Below are 18127 nucleotides of genomic sequence, written 5' to 3' on the forward strand. Positions count from 1 at the left end.
AGGATATGATGAGCTCAGGGTGAGGTGGAGGAGGGTACCCAAGGCATAGTTTTGCACCTGGGCCTGCCACTCACAAGTTCTGCCACTGTATAGAAATGTGCTTACTTGGGGCCACTTATAGTATACTATTAGGTGAGGAGGGATTCTCATCACTTACAGCAGAATATTAAGGGAGGGGCAAATTCTAAACTCTCGCCTCACTTTCTGGCCACCAGCTGCTCCTAGGGATGACCATCGTTGTGTTTACCATTGATTGTTACCATTGATGTTGTAATGACAAGTGGCAATAATTAATTGCAAACTATGCAAATTATGTCCATTGATGGTGTCAAAAATCGATAGTCATCCCTGTTTTTTCAGAAATGCCATTGGGTGTCCAGCCAGTACTGGATATTTTACAGTGGTCTCCTGGAATGTGAGAGGCCGACAGAGCTCAGTGTCTACAAGGCAGCTAATATTAACCACTCCACCCAGTGTCCAAAAATGAAAGGTATATTCAGATGGCCCCTCCTGGAAATCAGGACTGGAAACAAAGAGGAAGTACAAGGATTTGTGTCCATTCAAGTTGTGTCTATATCACAGGGCATGCCATAGTTTCCTGACATACCAGAGGAGTGGATTTTCCTGAATATGAGGGGGGACTTATTGATCATGTAGACAGATGTAAAAATGACACTAAAAGCGCGTACACACGGGATGAGATTTTAAATGATTCGGCCATTTTCGACTGATTGGAATGGAAAATCATTTAAAAAATGTGCCGTGTATATGCCGTGCTGATGCATGCACCCGCAGGTCGCTAGCGACAGCCTCAGATCTTTTGTACATGCAAGAAAATCTGGGGTTGTCAATAGCGATGCTTGCTGCCGAATGCAGCATGGCCCCGCTCCCCCCGCCATCGCTCGTTGCTGCCGGCATTGGCAAGTGTGTATGCACTTGCCGATGCCAGCACCCCGCTGGGTCCCGCCGCTAGCGATGTCACACTGGGTACACATCGTCTCCTCCTTCAAGGAATTCCCCCTCTCTAAAGATGTATTAGTGTAATTGTCCTGACAATGCAGCCAATCTTTAAGATACCTTAAGCATACCTCCCAACATGACCCTCTCCAGGAGGGACAGAATGCTCTGCTTCTGGACTTTTCTCTTAATGTATGATTGCTGGCACTTGTGGTAAAACTCCTTTCTTATCCATTAACCTGTTCAAAACAGGTGCCGGCAATCACAGAGAAAGAGAAAGTCCAGGAGCAGAGCATTTTGTTCCTCCTGGAAAGGGTTATGTTAGGAGGTATGCCTTAAGTGAGCGGCCTGACAATACATCTTAACACGGGGAAATGAATATCTCCATTAGAGACTGATTGCTGTAGTTTTATAAGTCCTATATGCGGTCATCTGCCCTGCCATATAAATCGGCAAAACAAAATCAGACCTCCATGATAAAGATACATTGTCCACCCCATCTCTGAAAAAGTCACCCGAGACCAAGTGGAGTGCAATAGATTTTGACCAATTAACTTGAACTCCTGGAATCTCCCCAAACTGTTGTAATATCTGAAAAATGTGAGGCTGGGATTCGGAAGGTTGTGTAAAATATTGTCTGTAAATGCAGTCAGTTGAATTCTTTTATTGACGATCGCAATCCCTTAATATCATTTTGGAGAATAAGCAGTAGAGGGATGGCTATATTTATTGGACTACCGCGATATCCATTGAATTGAAGTGATGTGGACGGTGACATACAGAAGTATTGGATTATCTCAATAAAAGAAGTATGAAAACTTCTATGTTATAAAACTGAAAACAAGTGAGGCCAAAGCACGGTGTGGAATGCCTTTGTAGTGTCAAGGCTAAGCAGTATGTTGTGCGTTAGGTGACTGGGTAGAAGCAACAGTTGCAGATATCGCTGATCTTACTCCCTTAACTTAAAGTGGGTATTATGCACAAAGCCAAGCTGGTGCCTTGTTAAGATATTGAGAGCATTGTAATTTGCCTGTGTGCTTCATTCTAAAATATAGGGGGTAATTCAGACCTGATCGTAGCAGCAAATTTGTTATAAGTTGGGCAAAACCATGTGCCCTGCAGGGCGGGCAGATATAACATATGCAGAGAGCGTTAGATTTGGGTGGGGTGTGTTCAAACTATAGACTGTAAGCTTGTGAGCAGGGCCTTCCTACCTCTGACTGTTTGTATAAGAAACTGTTGATAAATAATAAACTGAAATCTAAATTGCAGTGTAAAATAAAGCAGCCAATATTTACCCTGCACAGAAACAAAATAACCCATCCAAATCTAACTCTCTCTGCACATGTTATATCTGCCACACCTGCACGTGGGAATTACCCCCATAGTGCAAGGGATAAGAATTGATGTCTTATGGTTTGGTAGAAGCGTATAGGTGAAAACACTGGTGGAAATGTCCCTGTACTGCTGAAAAATCAGGATTTTGGTACTTACCGATAAATCCCTTTCTCCGATTCCACAGGGGCCACTGGAGTGCAGATACAATGGGGATGTAGTAGGCAGTAACTGGGAGCTGGCACTTTAAATTTATAACCATGTGACTAGCTCCTCCCCTACTATGTCCCCCCTCCAAGCCAGTCTAGTCAAAACTGTGCCCGAGGAGAGCTGGAAAAGACCGTCAAAGTAGAGGAGGTTCGCTAAGCCAACTAAAACAGGATAACACCAAGGAAACCTGGAAACATAGTGAGAGGGTAATAGGAACAAAACGCGCAGTCACACAGTGACATGCAACCCGATAATTGTAGGAGGAAACAGCGCTGGGTGGGCGTCCAGTGGCCCCTGTGGAATCGGAGAAAGGGATTTATCGGTAAGTACCAAAATCCTGATTTCTCCTTCATCCACTAGAGGCCACTGGAGTGCAGATACAATGGGGACGTCCCAGAGCTCCCAAGACGGGAGGGAAAGCGCTGAGAGTCCTGCAAAACCGCTCGGCCAACCTGTGACACAGAGGCCGCAAAAATGTCAAATCCGCAACACGTGATCAACGAATGATGACCCGACTAGGCGGCATCGGAACATAAAGCATTCATGGAAACCCCGTGGGCGGCCGCCCCCGAAGGTCCCCCAGAGCGCGCGGAGTGCGAAGAAATGGAAAACGGAGGCTCTCGAGCAACCGCCAAATAAGACTGTCTGATGGTCAGATGTATCCAACGGCCCCACTTATGATGGGACCCCGGCAATTCAGGACGGGAGCCTCGTATAGAACAAAGAAGAAAACAAGTTGTCGAATAGCCGAAGACCTCCGTAGAGAGAGTCAGCGAGCCCTGACCACATTCAAAAAGGGCCGAAAACACAAGTGTCAGAGTTATATGAAAAACAGACATAACCCTGGGAAGATATCCAGGGATACGGGGCATAGTCACGCACTATGGTTATTATAAAAAAAAAAGGAATAAAACGTAACGGCAGACATCAGCATCAGTCAATATTTTATACAAAATAATCATGCATAGGAGACCACTAATAGGTTGAACTCGATGGACAATTGTCTTTTTTCAACCTTAGATACTATGTTACTATGTTACTCTGTTTTAAGAATCGACCGCTGAGTATGAAACTCAGCCGTAACCCTATTCGAAAGGGGGGTTGCCAATACAGTACTCCCTGAAAGAGAGCCCGAACTTACGGCAGTCAGACTAATTTCCTTTGGAGGAAAACTGAAAGAGCAGAGACCTGAAATTCAGGTCAACCTAGTCGAAGCGCAGCCGAGCAAACCACCCGGAGAAAACCAAAGAAGACGGCTAATTGAAAAACCAAAGGGGAAAACCCTTGTCATCCACACTAAGCCACATAAAGTTTCAAAAAGTGGCAAAATCGAGAAGAGGGAGCAGACTTTCAAAATCGGGGCCCAGTAGGTATAACCGAACTAGGGAACTCCTTACGTCTGAGGTCTCGTGAACAGTCAAGCCGTTAAACGAAACCTGTGTAAGACTGAACAAAGAAAAGGACTCTGTTGAAGTAGACAGTCCCGCAGAGGTAGGAGCCAAGGCTCCTCTACTGACAAGAGGTGCAGGGTGGATCTTCAAGTCATACGCGGCCAAACTGGAGTCACCGGGAGGACTAGCGCGCATTCTTCCCTCACGTGTTGCAGAAAGTGAGGTAGAAATGGAAAAGGAGGAAGATAGACTAACCAGAAACTCCAAGGAGCCGTGAGGGCATCCTCGGCTACTGCCGCCAGAGCTCACGTCCGAGAGTAGTAGAGGGTTGAAGAGTCAGTCGGAACACCATGAGGTCGATCCGAAATCTCCGCCAACAGCGGACCAGCTGACAAAACTCCGGGGAATGTCCACTCACCCGGGTGCCTGACCTGGCGGCTTGTCCTGGAATGAAGATTGTTGTCCTCTGCTCAGAGGAGAATGTAGGCGACCTCTCTCAGCGCCGCAACTTGACTGAAGAGAGGGAGGAACTGGTCCAGAGGAAGGAAAAATCCTCTGACGGACCGAGTTGAGAACCGTCTACAAAGAGAATAAATGGGACATCCGATCGGAAGATCCTGGATCCTCCGGATATTCAGAAGCAACCTAATCTGCAGAGTGGGCTTCCAGCAGTAGATTGTCCAATTAGGGAACAAACATCACTCCCTGCCTTTGAAAAAGAGCCATCCTGTGATCTTCATGAACACAGTGGGAGCGGAAGAGAGACCGAATGGAAAGTTCTGACAGTGGAAATTAGTATCCTGTACTACGAATCGGAGAAAAGCCCGACGAGGAAACCCATAGGAAATCAGTAAACAGGCATCCCTGAAAACAAAGGACGCGTAAAACCCCCTTTTTCCTACGGAAAGGATTCTAAGGCCAGAATAGGCCTGGCCGAGCCAACTGGCTTTGGCACGGGAAAAGAAAAAGGCCTGAGAAAATGCCCTGATTCCAATTATGTGTGAAAACAGGGATCAACACCCTTGCGGTTAGAAGCATCTGAAGCGCCGCCTGCAGTATGACTCTCTTGTCATCGTAAACCGGCCGACCTATGGTGAGGGACCCCTGAGACAGTTGGACTCCAAAATAGAGTCTGTAACCGCCCAAGCATACCAAGGTCTCCCATAAAGACCACAGACATGCGCCCCCCTTGGGACCTCCCAGGTGGTAGGAAGGTCTGACCTGCGGTGGGTGTGTTGATGAACCTACAGTCAAACTGGTCAGAGGATGCTGAACCTCTGCTTCAGCCTTTTACCTTGAGATCCCTTGGTGACGGAGATACCGCCCCTGTCATGGACTCGAAACCTGGAAAGGGCACGGAAATATCTAAAGGAAAGACCGGTAAAGGTCCGTCTTGGAGCTGGGGTAGCAGTAGGGGAAAGAAAAGTGGACTTACCCCAATGGTCTGAGAAATCATGCAGGAAGTTCCTTCCCGTGAACCTGCTGCCCATTAGGATTCCATGTTCGCCTGTCACCGTCGCAGCCCCAAAGGTCGTTGGATTCAGACAGCCCAAGCGAAAATGCAGGCTCCGAGTATACAGACGTCCTTGGAGACCTCAAAAGAATATAAAGCAGAATCGTGACTCTGATCTGTCCCAAAGAATCAGTTGATCCTGATGCATAAAATAAGATAATAACCGCGCTTATGTTTATAATAGCAGCTCCGTACGATAAACAATAATAAAAACACTAAAAAGGAGCGCTTGATTAAATTTGCATACTATGTTGAACGCACATACCTGTAAAAGAAATTTTTTGGTTAATAAAAATGTTTAAGCTCTTTTATGAAAAAGTGGTGGAACGGAGACAATTGATAATATCTGTAAACCAATTGTGATTATACCGGACAGTCTTTTTTCACGGGTAAAACTATCCCTGCTGTCCCTAATGGTACCTCTTGCGGCTTGCTGTTGATGACATCGGCGTGCATCAGCGTGCACCACGGGTGTTGTATGTTCCGTTTCTCCCGTTGTTACGGCTGGTCCGGCTCAGTGTCGCTCGTGCGGCGTGCTTGCTTGGACGCGTATCAGCATGTCAGTGTTAGCATACACTGAAAAGATGTTCTCCGTCTCTGCACCATACAAAGTCTCCAACGCGTTTCGGGTTATCAAAACCCTTTAACTAGGATGTTATTTTTGTATATGAACTTCCTATTTATACTTAAAAAACTTTATTGAATTTACTTAAAAACAGGAAATGTTCCAAAAGGAAGTTATAAATAAAAAGCGGTAACCATGTGCCCTTATATTATCTATAGGGTAAAAACTATTTTTGCATTAATTATTTGGTATGGCGTTCAATGAAATTAATGAATTGTGTTAATGATTTAATAAATGAAATTAGTTGTCTAATAGGAATGCATTTACATCTATTTCCACATTTAGTCCTTCTGGTTGTAAGGTCCTCAAATAGTATATCCATTTGGTTTCTCTCTTTCTTAATTCGAGACTTCTGTTTTTACCCTATAGATAATATAAGGGCACATGGTTACCGCTTTTTATTTATAACTTCCTTTTGGAACATTTCCTGTTTTTAAGTAAATTCAATAAAGTTTTTTAAGTATAAATAGGAAGTTCATATACAAAAATAACATCCTAGTTAAAGGGTTTTGATAACCCGAAACGCGTTGGAGACTTTGTATGGTGCAGAGACGGAGAACATCTTTTCAGTGTATGCTAACACTGACATGCTGATACGCGTCCAAGCAAGCACGCCGCACGAGCGACACTGAGCCGGACCAGCCGTAACAACGGGAGAAACGGAACATACAACACCCGTGGTGCACGCTGATGCACGCCGATGTCATCAACAGCAAGCCACAAGAGGTACCATTAGGGACAGCAGGGATAGTTTTACCCGTGAAAAAAGACTGTCCGGTATAATCACAATTGGTTTACAGATATTATCAATTGTCTCCGTTCCACCACTTTTTCATAAAAGAGCTTAAACATTTTTATTAACCAAAAAATTTCTTTTACAGGTATGTGCGTTCAACATAGTATGCAAATTTATTCAAGCGCTCCTTTTTAGTGTTTTTATTATTGTTTATCGTACGGAGCTGCTATTATAAACATAAGCGCGGTTATTATCTTATTTTATTATTCAGAAACTCTGTTATTACCGCTGCTAAAAATATGAATATAACACACCAAAGTAGAGACAATATTAGCAATATTTTTACTTTAGATAAGCCCCCTCCAGAACCAAATCCTCAAAATGAAGGTTTTTGTGCACAATTCCTATTACTGGAAAAAAAATATTCACAAGAAATAAAAAACTGGTGGGAGGTGGCTACTCTTACAAAATATTTGGAAATGGACATGATCCCCAGAGGTTTGAGGGTACAAAAAAATCCTACCTTTGACCCCATAGATCCAAAATTCTTTTCTAAGTGGAATCAGATTTTAGATAAATGTTCCAATGAATTGATCACATTAATTGTGGAAGATAGAAAAATTTCTTTGGAATTATTAAAAGAAAAAATCAATACTACAGAAAAGAAGTTTGAACCCCTCAAAACAATGCCAGATTACATTAATTTGATGAAATTAACAAATGAAAAAATGGAAAAATTAGAAAAAGAAATTATAGCACAAAAACAGAGAAAGTTCTTCAGAGACCACAATGAGAAATCTCATTACTCAATGACAGATAGAAGAAAAAATGGACTACCAAACAATAATCAGCAAAGATCTGAAAATCAGTCCGCAAATACTCAGAAATATAAATATAGGAATCCAAATTTTCAAAAAAAGAACTATAATGTCAATCAAGTTCAGAAAACACCTCTAATTCAAAAGCAACCACAACTACCATTACAGAAGAAGAAATACCCACCATACAATTCCAGAAATTTTCAATTTAGATCAGTCGAACAAGAGTCTTACAATCAAGGAAGAGCAGATGCAAAAAGAGAAGAAAAAAATCACCTATCAAACTCTTATGAAAAACATTGAGGATAAAAAGCATTTAGAAAAGATGGGAATTAGAAATGGAAAGAGATCCTACAATGTGGAAGATGAAGACGAAACAGAGGAGCTTTTTTTAGGAGAGCTCCTGGAGGAAGAACAAGAACACAAATGGGAACAAACTCCATGGAAGCAAAGAACGAAACGTCAGGCCCTTTCACCAGGAGAAGGGGTGTCAGGGGTGGGAAAAGTAAGAAGATAACACCAATCATTCAAGATGATGAAATCTTCAATCTCAGTAAAAAGATATTGACAGCACAACAACTGTCATTATTAAATAAAGGACTCAAATTCTCCCCACATTCAAATATAAATAATTTTGACCTTTTTATTGACACCCAGAAATTTGTCAGAAAGCTATGTATAAAAAAGTTCTTTGATGGAAAAGATGAAAACATAAAGATTCAAGAATCACAAGACCGATTCATACACAGTAAATTTAAGCCGGCATCCACCTTTAATCCTTCCTACATCAAAGGGCCTCATATTGAGACCTTCCAAAAACTTGTTGAGAAAGATATCCAAGAGATGACAAACAACACACAAAATAAAAAGTATAATCTAACGAAGGAGGAAATGCAAGCCTTAAAAGAGCTAAAAAGACAAATCTATCATAGTGAAGCCGGCCGACAAGGGTGGAGGTCTGGTAATTATGGACAGGGATAAATATGAAGAGGAAGTCCAAAAACTTCTGGGAGAAAGAGATACCTATGAAGTACTTCAAGCAGATCCAACAAGGGCATACCAAGAAGAACTAGAGGCATTGCTCCAAGAAGGTTTGGAAATTGGCATCCTAACACAGAAAGAGCGAGACTACATCTACATCCCTCATCCTAAAATTACAACGTTTTACCAACTTCCCAAATTACACAAGGATCCAATTAATCCTCCAGGACGCCCAATAGTCTCGGGGATAGGTTCTCTTTCCTCAAGACTATCCAAGTATGTAGATTCCTTTTTACAGACACTGGTACACGAACAAAAAAGCTATGTGAAAGACACATTACACATTCTACAAATATTGGACACTGTAGAATGGCAAAGTCACTACATCCTATGTACCAGTGATGTCCGTTCATTATACACATGCATAGCCCATGACATAGGAAGTGATGCCAGTAGATTTTTCCTATCTAAATGCACAGAATTAACAAACTCACAAATAAACTTCATTATCAGTTGCATACAATTCATACTAAGCAAGAACTATTTTTGGAACCAAGGAGTGTTCTAGAATCAGAAGAAAGGTACAGCGATGGGTTCCTCCTTCGCACCGAGTTACGCAAATTTATTTGTGGCGAAGTGGGAGGAGGAAACCATTTAGGAGAACAACCCCTTTAATGAATACATTGTCATTTGGAGGAGATACATCGACGATCTGGTGTTCATCTGGAGTGGACCAAGGGGTATTCTATCAGAATTCCTTCAATACATGGAGAATAACCGGTATGGGTTGGAATTCACATCCACGGTGAGCCAAGATATGGTGGTATATTTAGATTTGGAGATTTTCATCCAAGAAAACCGAATATGCACACGAAACCACATAAAAGAATGTAGTGGGAATAACACACTCAGTCGAACCAGCAATCACCATAACAATTGGCTGAAGAACATACCAAATGGACAATTTAGAAGACTTAGAAGGAATTGCACGCACTCAGAAACTTATATACAACAATGTCAAATTATGAAGAAAAAATTCATGAATAAAGGATATAAAGAAGAACATCTGCACACTGAGATAGAACAGATTGCTAAGATGGACAGAAAATTATTGTATCAATATAAACAAAAAACAAATAATATTGATAATAAAACAGTTTTTGTAACACAATTCAACAGTCAACACCAACAATTTGAAGCAATATTACAGAAGCATTGGCACATTCTGCAGTTGGACAAACAACTGAAGCCATATATAAGGGATAAACCGCAAATTGTGTATAAAAAGGCAAGAAATTTGAAGCAGAACCTAGTAAAAAGTTATACACAGATAGAAACAACACATCAAGAAGAAAGAAAAGGAAATTTCCACTGCTTATGCTGCCGTCCATGTAAAATAACTGGCAACAAATCCACAAAACCTATTTTTGAATTTAAGTCCAATATAACCAAAAAGACATATAATATCAAAGAAAGAATCACATGTGACTCAGAAGGAGTCGTTTATCTCCTTCACTGTCCATGTGGATTTCAATATATTGGACAAACCAAGAGAAAACTGCGAACGAGAATCTCCGAACATATATATAATATAAAGAAAGGACTGGAAACACATAGTGTCTCCAAACACTATAAAGACTGTCATAACAGTGATCCATCAAGTCTAAAGTTTATAGGAATACAAAAAATATTTAAAAACTGGAGAGGAGGAGACATAAGTCTCGAATTAAGAAAGAGAGAAACCAAATGGATATACTATTTGAGGACCTTACAACCAGAAGGACTAAATGTGGAAATAGATGTAAATGCATTCCTATTAGACAACTAATTTCATTTATTAAATCATTAACACAATTCATTAATTTCATTGAACGCCATACCAAATAATTAACGCAAAAATAGTTTTTACCCTATAGATAATATAAGGGCACATGGTTACCGCTTTTTATTTATAACTTCCTTTTGGAACATTTCCTGTTTTTAAGTAAATTCAATAAAGTTTTTTAAGTATAAATAGGAAGTTCATATACAAAAATAACATCCTAGTTAAAGGGTTTTGATAACCCGAAACGCGTTGGAGACTTTGTATGGTGCAGAGACGGAGAACATCTTTTCAGTGTATGCTAACACTGACATGCTGATACGCGTCCAAGCAAGCACGCCGCACGAGCGACACTGAGCCGGACCAGCCGTAACAACGGGAGAAACGGAACATACAACACCCGTGGTGCACGCTGATGCACGCCGATGTCATCAACAGCAAGCCGCAAGAGGTACCATTAGGGACAGCAGGGATAGTTTTACCCGTGAAAAAAGACTGTCCGGTATAATCACAATTGGTTTACAGATATTATCAATTGTCTCCGTTCCACCACTTTTTCATAAAAGAGCTTAAACATTTTTATTAACCAAAAAATTTCTTTTACAGGTATGTGCGTTCAACATAGTATGCAAATTTAATCAAGCGCTCCTTTTTAGTGTTTTTATTTTGATCCTGATGCAAATCATCCTGTAACCTAGAGGACAATTGTTCTACAACCTACCTGCTCCGGACAAGGTAGAACCCATGCTGCCGCATATGTCTCTCAGATGGATCCCTCAGCAAGGTTGCCTCAGGAAAACGGCAGCCTGTTGGAACGGCGATACATCGAGGGGTATACCCTTGGAGAGGTCTGATATAATTTCCTGCTGTCTGCGGGAAAAGGAGAGGGAAAACAAACATTGTTTGATACCTGAAATTGTGCATTCGGATGTCTCCAGGCCGCCTACCGGAGCATGTCCAGCTCATCCGAAACTGAACAAGTCGCTGTCCTTTCTTCATTGGCATCAAACCCCGGGGGACCTGAAGTGTCTAGTTCCGACTCCTTTACCTGCAGCACCAGACGAACTGCTGTACAATGCGCCTCGATATCCTGAGATACTGGTTCAGACTACACCGAAAACAGACATCATCAGTATCATGGACATCTCTTGCCTCCTCCAAGAGAGGCCTCTCATCCGCAGTCGTGTAACATGGAAGGTTAGCAAGGTCCTTTTAGAAACCTGGAGAGGAGAAATGACGTACAAGGTCTCTAGTTCACAGTGACATTACCTGCATAAGCTGAGCTGTGCAAACAGGAGCGTCCTGCAGCTGCGTGGAGGGCTAAGCAGATGGCTCCACCGCATAATTCACACCTAAGAGGGATTTCTCTGACTGTCCCAGGTGAGACAAACGAAAAGAGAAAAGGTGGGTTAAAGAAGCGTAGCCCTATGAAATGTCTGCACTATACAGTACAGCCAGGCATGATGCGATGTCTAGGGGAAGGAGCTTGCAGCGGCCGGGGAGCGGGGGACTGTGAAGCGGTGAGCGTATTGGCAATGCTGCAGCGGCCGGAGAGCGGGAAGCGCTGAGCCCGCTGTACAGAGCGGGAGTTAGCTCCGCCTCCCCCGTTTCGGCGCCAAATTTGAAATAACCTGCTACAGTGTATACGAAGCGGGGAGCGCTCTGTATCCCCCCGCCGGCAATGTATGCCGCGGCCGGGGAGCGCTGAGCTTGCTGTACAGAGCGGGCGCTGTGCAGAGCCGGCTGAAGCTCCCCCCCCCCTCAATGGCGCTAATTTCAAACTTCCAGAAAGTGACTTAGCTTTCTAAAGCTGGCAGAACACTGCCATTCTTACAGAGCTCAGATGTGCTCACTCTGGGTGAGCGAGTCCAACCACCACACATGCTAGTACTGAAAGCACACTGCAGAAGCAAAGGTGTAATCAAACAGTGGGCACACTGAAAAGCAATGTACAATTATACAACAGTGGAGGGGGGGAGTTTGTACTCACCGCTGTCCTGATGGAGTGGCCCCGACACGCGCCGCACGCAGCGGTGTCCGGCCACTGATACTTACCGCTGCCATGCTGCCGGAATCTTCTGCTGACGGAGCGGCCCCGACACACGCCGCACGCAGCGGTGTCCGGCCAGCTCCGGAGAGCTCAGTGTCTCCTTCAGCCGGGGCCCATCCCGAGCCGCACGCAGCTGCGATGGGACCCCGCCGGCAGCTCCCGCGGTGCAGACTGGCAGAGGCAGAGCTGCCAGTCTGTGGATGTAAGAAAGAATAAAAAATAATAAAAATAAATAAAAAATCTTCAGAGAAGAGCCAAGTGACCAGCTCACTCAGGCACTAAACTAAGACTGGCTTGGAGGGGGGACATAGTAGGGGAGGAGCTAGTCACATGGTTATAAATTTAAAGTGCCAGCTCCCAGTTACTGCCTACTACATCCCCATTGTATCTGCACTCCAGTGGCCCCTAGTGGATGAAGGAGAAAACAAATATAATACAAAGAAACAAAACAATACATGTAATCAACAAGATAATTTCTAGTAAGTTATATTGCAGTCTATATTAAACTGTTCACAGAATATGTAAAAAGTCATACTTCAAAAGATTCTATCCTGCCTAACTTTAGCAAACACTATCCTAAAAATGGGCCTGTAGCCATGACAAAAAAAATATTTTTCACCAATCAAGCTCTGCATTTATTGCTGCAATATAAATATTACCCATAGTCACACTAAATATCATCACTCATATTTATATCTATCCACATCTACATCTGTGCTCACACATGTATAGAATTCTTCACAGAATCTATTAATCACCTTACACAGCTCTATCCCCGCTCTTTATAATCACACCTACCTTGGCTCCCATCATCCCATCTCGTCCTGGTATACCCTCGGGGCCAGGAGAACCCTATGAGACCAGAGAGGGTACTTAGACAAATAAATTAGTTGACAAGATACATACTTACAAATGGATATATTACCATAATGTTATCTACTAGCAGGTTCGGACTGGCCCACAGGTATACAGGGAAATCCCTAGAGGGCCCCACTGCCTGAAGGCCACACCCCTCCTCTAGGGGGATCAGGAACTTGGTGGAGCAGGGTCATGGATGAACTTGGGTGCTGGGTTTGTTTCTATGGAAACTACACCAACAGTAGCCCTCCTGCCAAGCTGTGTGGGTGGTCCTGACACACCTCTGTCCCCTCCTTTATAAAACGGGCCCTACTTCTCTCCAATGGTTGGCCATGTCCTTCTGTGGTGGCTGGCCACAAGCTTGGGTTCCTATCACTGCATTCCCAGGTGGACATTCATGCACCGGTCCGACACTAAGTATAGCCACGAATACTATTTATTTTAAGAAAATCAATGTAGTCGGACTATATATTCCATGGTCATGTATACCAAATGGAGATCAGTAAATCTTTAAGACCCATGAGGAATTGGATTATGCTATGGGGATCATTCAACACAGATATGTACTCATTAAAAAAAAAATAATGGTTGGACATAACATACTGTAGGTATAGCGGCATTATAAGGTGTCACAGGCCAATATTCTATACAGTAGAACTCTATTGTTCTAACTTTAATACTTTATCAGCCCAGCATATCACAAAAACCCATGCAAATGTCCAGCCGGAAAGATTAATGTGGACACATCTGCAATAATGTATCAAAAATAACTAAACACATGCAGAAAATGAAAAACAAGAAAAAACACATATTGCATTTAAAAATGTAATAAATCTATATACCATATGTTAACTACATAATTTAAACAGTGTGTATGTAGCCTGAGAGAGACATAGCCATCAAGGACCATCAACCAATGCTCTCTAATAACATAGAATCCCTGTTAGAATACAGACTTGAAGTTCAGGTTGTTTATAAGTGACAAAGATAGACACACTGTAATCAGTGTACACAAGATAAATACAACAGTATGATATTTCTGTAACACATATGATCAGAGGTACAAATAGGATATATAACACATTATATAGCTATTAGCCATAAACATGCTTTCTGTTAGCTGTAATACTGGCATAGTAGGACGTGTATCATTCTATATAGTACACAAGCTTTCCTACAGAACACATTTTAGTGATAAGAAGTGTCACTATTTTTTCACTTGGCTGCTGCAGTGTTTGTTTTGTTTTTTGGGTGCACTGATATATTTATCACTGAAGTGATGACATCAGAACAAACTATACAGATATTACAGTAGTTTATACTTCAGTGCTGTGGAAAAAACTAATTAAATTCTCACAAGACCCTTTTCTCATGATATAAAAGGGCATATTTATCAATCTTTTGTTTAATAAAATAATGAAAAAAAATGGTGTTTTCACACCCTTTTCACATTAGTTTAGTATCACAGGAATCTATTGAAGGGCTTTTGGAGCAGTTTTCAGAAAAAAACTTCCCCAGGCCCTTAAATATGCATTCTTTAAGTAAGCAGATCACATTTTCCATACTTGTAATGGGAAATGCAATCTGTTTCAGATTAACTAAAATAAATTGTTATAAAATACCGGGGATTGCCTTGAGATAATAACGCCATCTGAAGATGGCATAATGCAGGCTTCCCCCGTTTTAACTGCTGCTCTGTGATTCCTGCCTGCTGACAGGCAGAACAGAGCCCAGAGTAGGCTTCTGTGATCAGCTGTGTCTAATAGATCACAGGGGGGGGAAAAAGTTAGAACAGAAAATAAAAAAATGTAACAGTTCAGGGGATCTGCGATCCGCTGAGCTGGTCAACTGATCACTATGCTCCTACTGTAACCCCGGGCATTACATCTGTACTGTGAACCGAGATACTGTGACAGTTCCATCCGCACCTCAGTTTACAGCACAGAGCAGATGACCAGGGTCACAGAGGGAGCATAATGAGGGAGCATGCTGACTAGCTCACTTATCCCCTGGTGGCAGGGCAGCCATCAGGGGGGGATTGCGGGGACTGGAGTCCCGGGCCCTTTTAGAGAGGGGGCCCTCCCCTGGCTCCTTCTGCCAATACCTGGAGAGCTGCTCAGGCTGCACAACAACATAGGGATGATGCGCATGGGGAACTTAAAACACGCCTTTTCTGGGGTGGAGGAGTGGCAGAATTTTTTTTTATTTTTTTTTCGGTGGGGGGCCCCTGTCTATTTTGTCAGTCCCGGGCCCCACAATTTCTAATGGCAGTCCTGCCTGGCGGTAAGCTTAGTGAGGGGGAGGTATAGCTGGTAGTGCGCAGGAACACAGTCACAGCATTTTGTGTGTGAAAAACACCTTGAGAAGTGCGAGCTGGTGGGGGGATTCACAGGGACAGAGTTCTCTTGTAAGCTCTGTCCCTGCATGCGATATTTGAAACATTCTTGACATGTACTTAAATATTGCATTGCAAATGTAGGCGAATTTATAACATCCCCTCCGCATCTGAGATGTGGGCTGTGATAAATATGCCCCTAAATGTTCCCCTCAGTACATTAACATTAGAAAACGGTTTCCCACAAGCAGCCCAGCAGGGCACATCTTTCCCATTACTGGTTATGTAACAGAATATGCCTTGTGTTCAGAGCAGTGTGGTGTCATATGGGAGATGTTCATCATTTTGTCCTATCCTTTTGATGGATGGTACCTATCTGTCTCATTTGTACTGGCTGACAGGGATGAAGACACTAGGACATGCTACATTTACATTGTGGGTTTCCCTTGAAAATGCCTAATTTCACATATCAGTCATTGCTGTGGTTATCAGCAGGATTTAGGGCTATGTATAAATGTAGACTTGTCTCAGACCTCACATGGAATTTTACATCTGCATATAAGTCCAGAAGCAAAAATGTAATGCTAGTAACGGAAATGCAGCTTATTGGGGTCATTTTACTACAGCCGATGCTATGTGAGCAATTCCCGGGCTGACTAATGCAATGCTCTCCCAGGACTTACATACACTCCCCAGATGGGTGTGGTATGAGTTGCCGGCGGCCGGGTCCCCGGCGCCGGGTTCCCGACCGCCAGCTTGCCGACAGCGGGGTGAGCGCAAATGAGCCCCTTGCGGGCTCGCCACGCTATCTATTCTCCCTCCAGGGGGGTCATGGACCCCCAAAAGGGAGAAAAGGTGTTGGTATGCCGGTTGTCGGGATTCTGGCATTGGTATACTGTGCGCCGGGATCCCAACAACCGGTATACTGAATACCACCTCCCCAAGACATGTGTAATGGCCATACACATTAATGTGTAATCCTGACTGAGTAAAGTGCTGGTATATTATAGTTATTTATTTACCTGCAACCCAGGTCTACCTATGTCCCCTTTCTCTCCTTTCATTCCCGGAGGACCCTGAAATAAAATGACAACATATAAAACTTCCAGCATTCATGCAGATATGACAATGCCAACTGGCCATACTTTTAACCTATTAAATACTAATCTGTTGTACCATTGGTCCAGCAACCAGTTTTCCATGAAGTCCAGGGGACCCCATGTGGCCTCCAGGACCCTCTAGACCTACTTGCCCAGACACTCCAGGGTCCCCCTAATAAAAGCATAAGAAAAGATACAGTGTGGTTAGAGAGCAAGAATATCGCATACACAGATATTATCCTGCAAGTTTTACATTTCGTCAACAGACTACACTGGCAGTTTGCTTGTGTTGATTATATCACTGGCAGTTCATTCCCCAAAGTCTTATGTGTTGATTTAATGTAGGTGGATGAGGAATACAAAGTTTTTCAAATCCCATAGCCGTCTCCTCCACAGCACAAAGCGTGATGAGGGTGATATAAATACCTAAATTTTATAGGTCGTGTTGTGCCAAAAATACCTGAGAATATAACTGTATTTGAGCTCGGATATCAACCCCATTACTTCCTGAGACTCCCCCCCCCCACGCGTGATAGGAGACACACAGTTACTGCTACACGATTACTACCAGGGCCCCTGAGCATTGCCCCCTATTTCTATTATAATCCACTGTTGCTTTTTATACCCCAGCACACCTCAGAGAGGAATTCGTTGACAACAATGTTGTCCAAACGCTATAGATGAAAATTCCACAAACTGTCACCGCAATTTCATCTCTAGTGTCTCGTGTAGAGGTACAGTAAACGGATTCCATTGTTACAATAGGTGAATTACCATGACAACCATAGGACTTTTTATGAGACACAGAAAAATATGTTGAAGAGCACTTCACTTACAATTACAAAAGAAGGGGACAAAGACTAAATGCAAAGAAAACAAACATTTCATAGGTATCCTTCATTCAGAGGGACACTAATCAAAATGATTGACATTTATATTTAAACAATCTTTAGAAGCATATACAGATGTGTCCTCTTACATCCTTGGTGCATGCAATCTGCCGTAGATGTCGCGCCATGCCGTGGTGGCACTCGGTAGCAACGAGCATCTTTTTTGCATTGTTTTTCGTGAAAATGCATCTTAAATGCAAAGTAATGTAATAGAACGCACAAGCAGCTTCTGCTGATTAAAATTATATGCAGCATGCCTATATTCTATGAGTAATTGCGGCACTATCTGCATCCGAAATGCCACATAGCATTTTGTATGCAAATACAGTCGCAGTGCCACACAGAATATAAGCGTGCTGCATATCACTTTAATCAGCAGATGCTGCTTGTGTGTCCTATTACATTACTTTGCGCCTAAGATGCATTTTTGCTAAAAAAAAACTGCAAAAAAAGATGCTTAGCACTATCGAGTCATACGGCACTCACACGTTATGTGTAATGGGTTG

General features: G+C 42.8%; 1 protein-coding gene across 7 annotated transcripts in view; it reads right to left on the minus strand.

Annotated features, from left to right (window-relative positions):
* The window catches only part of COL20A1 (collagen type XX alpha 1 chain), a 295073-nt gene that overhangs the window by 101366 nt on the left and 175580 nt on the right, over positions 1–18127 (minus strand). For all 7 annotated transcript variants that reach the window (XM_063959238.1, XM_063959233.1, XM_063959236.1 and 4 more), the window contains 3 exons: positions 16808–16903; positions 16654–16707; positions 13237–13290 (listed from right to left, as the gene is read on the minus strand). In XM_063959238.1, the coding sequence (XP_063815308.1) occupies positions 13237–13290; positions 16654–16707; positions 16808–16903 (204 nt within the window). The remainder of the gene's footprint in view (positions 1–13236; positions 13291–16653; positions 16708–16807; positions 16904–18127) is intronic.

This window comes from Pseudophryne corroboree, chromosome 3 (assembly GCF_028390025.1).
Source record: "Pseudophryne corroboree isolate aPseCor3 chromosome 3, aPseCor3.hap2, whole genome shotgun sequence".
In the NCBI taxonomy this organism is placed as follows: Eukaryota; Metazoa; Chordata; class Amphibia; order Anura; family Myobatrachidae; genus Pseudophryne; species Pseudophryne corroboree.